General features: G+C 47.7%; 1 protein-coding gene across 1 annotated transcript; it reads right to left on the reverse strand.

Annotated features, from left to right (window-relative positions):
* Positions 1-925: 925 nt before the first annotated feature.
* Positions 926-6,798, reverse strand: LOC134352644 (zinc finger protein 229-like). Its single transcript, XM_063059976.1, has 2 exons — positions 6,663-6,798; positions 926-5,338 (listed from the first exon to the last, which is right to left on the reverse strand). The coding sequence occupies exon 2, from the start codon at positions 4,613-4,615 to the stop codon at positions 3,221-3,223; it is 1,395 nt and encodes a 464-aa protein (XP_062916046.1). The 5' UTR covers positions 4,616-5,338; positions 6,663-6,798; the 3' UTR covers positions 926-3,220.
* Between the last annotated feature and the right edge of the window lie 1,511 nt (positions 6,799-8,309).

Here is an 8,309-nt window from a genome sequence, read left to right on the forward strand (position 1 = left end):
GACTGGGGAAAGAGGTAAGGACCGGGAAGGGTTTGACCTGATGTGGAGAGGAAGTTGGGGGATGGGTTGACCCAGAGAGGGAGGGTGAACCGGCCCATTACAGAGATGGGAGGGGGTGAAGGGTGCTACCAGTAGATGAGGTATAAGGGGGTTCCCAATGAAATGGGAGAGGGGTCTTAGGTCGCCACACTGTGACACTCCGGAGTGAAATGGCAGCAGGCCAGATGTAGGGTTCAGGGGTTGACCCAGAGAGAGCTGGATATGTTGCAGTGCATCACCCAGAGATACAGGGGTGAGGGGAATGGGGCAACAAAGGTGAAGGAAGGATGTGGGAGAGGGAAGCACAACCCACTGACCTAAAGACACTGTGGGGAAGGGAAGGATGTGACTCAGACTGGGAGCTGACAGGGATAGGTGGTTTCACAAATCATGGAAGAGGAAAAGAACCAGAGACAGATAGGGATGGGGAAGGGTTAAGTGGGAAACACAGAGATGGGGGAAGGGAGATTGTGGCGGTGACCAACCCATGGTGGTGGTAAGAGCGATGGCGAAGGAGTGTTCGTGAGGGGTAGAGGGATGGGAATGACAGAGAGAAGGAGTGGAAAGGAATGACCCAAAAATGGGGAGAATTTGGGCAGCCCAGAGATGGGAGACTCAGGTGGGATCGGGGAAAGGAAGAAGGGATCCAGAGGAAAGGTGAGAAGGCGTTGAAACCCCTGTTTACTGTGCATCTCTGGAAACATGGCTGGTTAGTCCCCCACCTTTCTTGAATTCCTTACATCTAGGGTTGATGGCTTGGGTCCCATCAGACCAGGAGAGCCAGCATGTTTTGACAACCTGCTCCCAATCTGTGTGAATACTGTGTAAATGCTGCCTACTTGCAATTACCAGTCGGCAGGAAATAACTGCATACAGTTATAAAGTATATTTATTAATATCGGCTTTATCAAACACTTTATAGAAAATGAAGAGGGCACATTACAGTTAACCGAGTCCAAATGTGCACACAAGTTGGAGCTCATTTTGAAGTTGTTCTTTAATTCACGTGCTGGACCCACAGTCTGCGTGAGAGCACACGCCAACTTCTGAATGTTGCTCGAAATCCATCTCGAACAAACAGGCTCTCCCACGGCAGTGTTGGTCCTTCATCTACACAAAGCATCTTGTGCAACGGGGACAGCATCCTCAGCCATCTTCCCTCCTGTCTTTTCCCAGTTCCCGCCAAAGAAAAAGACCTTAACCCACACCAGTGTCCGTCACAAAAACTTCTCTGCCCAGCATTCTTAAGAACCTTCTCCCAGTTCCACCATCCCGATTGGGCGACAAAACATTCCTAAGCTGAACATCACAGCCCCTTATCTTTAGCTCAAACCCAAACATGCTGAAAGCAGAACACGCTGCTCTTACAGAACTACTGAAATGAAATACCTACAGCATAGCAGTAAAAATTTTAACCAGGGAGTTACAAAGTGAAAGGTCAGAGTGGGGAACAGAGGAACTGGGGGTGGGGGGGGGTGGAATTTGTTCACCAGGAGAAGAAATTGATATTCATGCCATCAGGTTGGAGGTACTCAAACGGAACGTAAGGTGTTGCTCCTCCACCCTGAGGATGGCCCCATCTTGAAGCAGGAGGCCACGGATCGACACATTGGAATGGGAATCGGAATTAAAACCTTTGGCCATCGGGAAGACCCACTTGTGGGAGATGATGCATAGCATGAATACCGGTTTCTCCTTCTGGGGAATAAACAGTAGGTTTGGTCTGCCAAGTCCTGATGAAGGATCTCGGCCCGAAAACACCAACTGTTTGTTCTCCTCCATGGATGCTACCTGACTTGCTGAGTTCCTCAAGTGTTTTGTGTGTGGGTAAATAGCCTGTTGTTTGTTGGTTATTGCTACCTGTAAGAATGCATCATGACTGGTATTGTATGTACGGAAATAAGGGATTGGAAGCTGCACAAGGTTTCAGTTGGTCAATAAGCATATAAAATTAACAATTCTGAGCAGAAGTTTCAGAGCAGCTTGGTGACGGTTGCCCTTGTGCAAAAGTGAAGTTTGAAAGAAGGCCAAGGGCGAGCTGTCACAGACCAGCTGATCGGTGATGTCACTTCATCATCCAGAAGTACTATTGATTTGTAATCCAGGGAGCGGGAAGCGCAGAATCAAATATCGCTATGATGATTGTACGTTCTAGTATCAGTTGTTTGGCGACAATAAAGTATAAAGAATGGCGACAATTCAGAATCCGTCACCACAGGGACAGCCTGAGGTGAGCTGCAGGGTGGGTTTAAGGGGACCAGAGATCGAGGAAAGAACATTGCTACAGGGTGATGGGAAGAGATGGAACAGAAACGCTAGCAGAGACCCATTGGGCAGAGTGGCCTCTATACAGTACACTGAATGTGCAGCAGATTCAGCAAGGACCTGAGATACAAGATTTAAACCAGAACTGATTTAATTATCACAGATCAAAAATATCAAACTCCGGTCTAATATGATCAGCGCAAATGCCCAGGATTCAGTCCTGGGCGTGGTGCACGAAAGAATCTGACACCATCAGTCTTGAACTTGCAAATGGATTCACTAAATGTGATGGTTTAAAAATTCAACATAGTTAATTAAACTTCTTCCCCTGTATGAAACAGCTGGGGTTTCGGCAGGAGGCATGACTGAGTAAATCTCTGTTCACATAGGACAGGTGTGTGGCCTCTCTGTGTGAACTCATCATTTTAGGAAGTGAATCCCTTCCTACATTCAGAGCAGGAGAAAGGCCTCTCCCCGATGTGAACTTGCTGGTGTGCCTGCAGTTTGGATGAACGACAGAATCCCTTCCCATACTCAGAACAGCAGAATGATCTCTCCCTGCTATGAACTATCTGGCATCTCATCAGGTCAAATTTCATACCGAATCCCTCCCACACTTAAAAGCAGTTCAGAATCTCACGTCTAGTGAAGATAAACTGCAATATTCTCATGGCTCTGGCTCCAATGAGAAGTTAAAACAGAAAACTTTCACTTCGGACAAAGCAGATGCACATTTACAGACAGGATGAGGAGCATACTTTTCCAGCTCCAGTCCATTAAAGATGAACGTCAGCAGAAGAAACTCCTCCCTTGCCCAGTAACCAGGGTACAGGACTGGGTGTGATAAGCAGCAGCAATAACACCAACAGTCGCTTTTGAATATTGAGCAACTGATCATTCAATTTCCATAAAGAAGCTACTTTAAACTTTTTCCCCCAGTGTGAACTTGCTTGTGGTGTCTCATCAGCTGGGATGACTGAGTAAAGGCCTTCCCACATTCAGAGCAGGAGAATGGCCTCTCCCCAGTGTGAATTCGCTGGTGTGTCACAAGGTGAGATGATCGAGTAAATCCTTTCCCACATTCAGAACACGTGAATGGTCTCTCTGTACTGTGAACTCGCTGGTGTTCCAGCAAGTGAAATGATTCAGTAAACCTCTTCCCACAGTCTGAGCAGCTGAATGGCCTCTCCCCAGAGTGATCTCGCTGGTGCCTCATCAGGTAGGATAAGTGAGTGTACCCCTTTCCACACTCAGAGCAGGTGAATGGCCTCTCCCCAGTGTGAACTCGCTGGTGTTTTAGCAGAGCAGATGACTCAATGAATCCTTTTCCACAGACAGAGCAGATAAATGGTCTCTCCCCACTGTGAACTCGCTGATGTTTCTTCAGGGAAGACGACAGAGTGAATCTCTTCCCACAATCTGAGCAGGTAAATGGCCTCTCCCCAGTGTGAACTCGCTGGTGCAACACTAAGCGGGATGAATTGGTGAATCCCTTCCCACACAGAGAACAAGTGAATGGTTTCTCTCCAGTGTGAACCCGCTGGTGTGCCTGCAGATGGGCCGACCGTGTAAATGCCTTTCCACATTCAGAACAGGAGAACGGCCTCTCTCCAGTGTGAACTCGCTGGTGCCTCAGCAACTCAGATGATTGAATGAATCCCCTCCCACAGACAGAGCAGATAAACGGCCTCTCCCCACTATGAACTCGCTGGTGTGTCTGCAGTTGGGATGACGTAGTAAATGCCTTCCCACAGTCCGAGCAGGCAAATGGCTTCTCGCCAGAATGAAGTCGCTGGTGTCTCATCAGGTGGGATGAGTAACTGAATCCCTTCCTACATATAGAACAGGTGAACGGTTTCTCTCCCGTGTGAACTCGCTGGTGTATTAGCAGATCAGATGACCAAGTGAATCGCTTCCCACAGATGGAGCAGATAAAGGGTCTCTCCCCAGTGTGAACTCGCTGGTGTGTCTGTAGGTGAGATGACTTAGTAAATGCCTTCCCACAATCTGAGCAAGTGAATGGTCTCTCACCAGAATGAAGTTGCTGGTGTCTCATCAGGTGAGATGACTGAGTAAATCCCTTCCCACATTCAGAGCAGATGAATGGCTTCTCCCTGGTATGGACTCGCTGGTGTATCGTCAGATGGGATGATTGAGCGAACCCTTTCCCACACACAGTGCAGATAAATGGTCTCTCCCCATTGTGAACACACTGGTGTGTCTGCAGTTGGGACAATGTGGTAAACGTCTTCCCACAGTCCGAGCAGGTGAACGGTTTCTCCCCAGTGTGAACTCCCTGGTGACTCATCATGTGGGATCAGTGAGTGAATCTTTTCCCACACACGTGCAGATAAACAGTCGCTCCCCACTTCGAACTTGCTTGAGTGCCTGCAGGTGGTACACCAGAGTAAATTCCTTCCCACACTTGGAACAAGCGAATGGCCTCTTGAAGTGAATTTTCTGGTGTATCTAATTGCCTCCCACTGTTAAAACAGGTCAACAGTCTCAGTAAGGTCTGAACGTGCTGATGTATCTTCACCCTGGATGACTGAGAATGAATGATCTCTCCCTGCTATCAATTCTCTGAAGACACGTCAAGTCAGACGTCAGACGTAGTGACTCTCTTGTACTATCAATGCAGTTGAAGAACTAATCTCTGGTGAACGAGTGCTGGTGGGTTCTCAGCATCCCGCTGCCAGTGGATTTCATTGACATAAAACAGAAAATTTCATTTTGGACTCAAAGCAGACGCACATTTCCAGCTGGGATGGATAAATCTTCTCCAAGGATCGACAATGAATATATTGCTACTACAAAGAAAATATCTGTTCTCTCCTTCAGTGACTAGAAGGCAATTTAAAAGGTTTATCTCCAGACAAGTTCATCCAAATCTCACCCCTACACCCAACATGTGTTCAGGTTCTCCTTGCTGTGACTGGAGTGCTGTCTTCACAAGAATCTCCTCCTCCACATTCAAAGATCGATGGTATTCAAGCGCCAGTGAACCGACAGACACAGCTTTGTCTTTTGTAACCTGCAAAAATATATACAGAAGACATCAACGGGTGAAGGACAGCATTTCAGAGAGATCATTTTAGTCTCTATGGTGAACTCTGATGTCCCACTGTTACAGTGAGATTCAATCCAATTTGGAGAAATGACTCGCTGTCTTCTGACGCCGCATGGTTCAGACATTGCAACTGACAATCAGGTTCCCTGTCTGTATCAGAAAGGAAAGGGCCATTCAATCAACTGCCTGTCATCAGTCTCTGAGTTGGTTCTGTTTGCCTCTCTCCATCAAGTTCTGGGCATCTCCCACAGTACAACGAAGAGCACATGGTATTACATGGCTTTCCTGGAGACTTCCTAATTATTTTATTTAGAGATACAGAACTTCTGGCCCTTTGAGCCGCAGCACCCAACAACCCCTAACCTAATCACAGGACAATTTCTAATGCCCAACTAACCTACCCGGTATGTCCTTGGACTGTAGAAGGAAATTGGAGCACCTGGAACACATTGGAGCATTCCACAGGGTGCATGTCCAGGCATTCTGATTCCCCTCACCTCCAGATGATTTGACAGTGGTTAACTCATCGGAGGCAAGGCCAATGAAGATGAAAGGGAGGTGATTTGGTTTTCTCATTGGAGATTCCTAATATGAGGCACTTCTATGACGTGAATGCTACAGGTCACTGATTATTGACATATGTACCCAGAAAGAATGGGACAAAACATGATCTCATGATTAGAAAGGCCAGAACCAGAGGAGAATGAACAAACGTGATTTTCTAAAGAACAGAAGCCGGTGCAAGGATTTTGTTATCTTTTTTAACAATGCAGCACTAATTATCATTTTTATTAACTGGAAATTAGATCCAGTATTTTCCTCCTTGAGCTCAACCAAGGAATTGGAAGATCCTCTAGATTTGGACATACGCTGAATCCGGACATCAGACCTGATCGCAACGTTCACCTTGGGTTACAAATGGCGTAAGATCATAAATCCATTTGTCTGAAAGGCGCCTTAGAAGTTCTTAATAGAAATTAATGTGAACTATACTTTTACTCCGAGATCAAGATATTCAGATTTAGATAGCTGGAACTCGGTAGCACCCGCTCTCATTCCTTCCCCAACAGTGCTTCCAAACATGCCCCAACTGGCGGGGAAAGCGCTAGAAGTGTTACCTATGGCTGCCGCAATACCCAGAAACCCCCACGAGCCAGAAACCAGCCGATCCGTGACGGTTCCAGCGATACCCAGGGGCCTCAGAAATGGCGCCAGCACCTTCGCTCATTAGCAGAAATTTTCCCGGGGCCCAGGTGCGGATCGTGGGACAAAGGAACAGGGGAAGTACCTGGTCTGCACCAGGGTGCAGGGCCACGGCATGCCCGGAGTTCTCAGCAATCGTTCCTCAGTCGAGGTGCGGACCCAGGTGCTGATGAAACCCCAGCCAGGAGCTCCGTCCCTACCAGCCGCCGACCCTCCGGAATCTTTTGTCCGCATGCGCGACCTTCGGGCACAATCTGCGACTCACGGCGTCTGCGCACTTGATGGCGCATTCTCTAACGCAATGCTTTCTGGGTAGGAGCGGTGCCATTGGGGGCATTTGGCCGTACCAGTTCTCCCTTGGTACATGCCTCACATCCAGTCAATAGTTTCATGTGGAAAACTCAGCAGTTAATTTAATATAATCAATATCAACCGGCAATCTTTGTGTCAAAATTCAAAGTCCACCAGCCTTATGGATGCAGATATGAAAATTATCAGTCAGTCAGCTTACAAATGGTGCTGATCTTTAATTCCTTACCATATCCTCATGGTCTGATTACCCACTACTCCTCTATGGCTAGAGATTTTCTGGAGCCCGAAATCTGGCCCCTCTTTGGTTGTTGGCCCTGCTTCATTCACCATCAACCTGCTTCACCATTAAACATTCTACACTCAGCCGTCCGAAGACCGTGGTGTATTGCGACAAATGAACAGCCTGAGACACCGCCCTCGGTTAAAGTTACCTATGTATAACGGCAAGACCCGACCTAGATTGAGGGACTGCTTCGTGGGGCATCTTTGCACAGCCGCCACCACACGTGGAATTTCTCAGTAGCCACTCATTTCGGTTCTGCTTCCCATTCCCATTCCAACTCCAACATATCGGCCAATTATCTCCTTGGACCGACCTCTCTCCTTCAATCCCTTCTTGCCCTGAAAGTTGTTCTCCTCTCGGGAAGCTCTCTTTCTCCACCCTGAAGGTGCTTTGGCCTGGCTATTACGGGAAACGAAATCGGTCAGATGAAGCAGAGACGTCACGGAATGGGAGCCGAGAGCTCAGCGTGGCACAACGATCCCTTCCTTCCCGATAGATTATCTCTCAGACCCTTCCACAGGCTAACGGACTGTCTTTCGGAATTCCCGACTAACTCTGTCTCTACCTCTGTCCTCAGACCGTCACTATCCTCAGTGTTGGGGTGGAGGCAGCCACCTTCCCTCCCCACCTCAACACATTATAAATACATTTACTCCTGTGGAGAGGGGGTTAAAGTGGATAACTGGAGCAGGAGAGGATTGTACAAGACATCTTACTCCAACAACACAGGATCCCGCTGAGACCGCCCCTGGAATGTTGTTCACTGCGCGAGTCTCCCGGCCTCAGAGGAGTCGTCTGACAGTGGGAGCGCAGCGAATATCCACCGCAACGGTCCCTGGGACGAGGGAGGGGGATGGTCCCATGAGGTGACATTAAGCAGAGCAATCTGTCATCAGAAACAGGTTTAATATCACCGGCATGTTTCATGAAACTTGTTAACTTTGCAGCAGCAGTACAATGTAATGCATGAAAATATAGAAAGAAGAATAAATAAATCAATTACAGCAAGCATATATAGGTAATAAATAGGTAATTATAATAGTGCAAAACCAGAAGTAATATACAGTAAACACGAGGAATTCTGCAGATGTTGGAAATTCAAGCAACGCACATCAAAGTTGCTGGTGAACGCAGCAG

Source organism: Mobula hypostoma, chromosome 10 (genome assembly GCF_963921235.1).
Source record: "Mobula hypostoma chromosome 10, sMobHyp1.1, whole genome shotgun sequence".
In the NCBI taxonomy this organism is placed as follows: domain Eukaryota; kingdom Metazoa; phylum Chordata; class Chondrichthyes; order Myliobatiformes; family Myliobatidae; genus Mobula; species Mobula hypostoma.

What these genes read in the sequence shown, in the direction of transcription:
- LOC134352644 (XM_063059976.1), bottom strand. Translation starts at nt 4,615, where the DNA reads ATGATGAGTCACCAGGGAGTTCACACTGGGGAGAAACCGTTCACCTGC.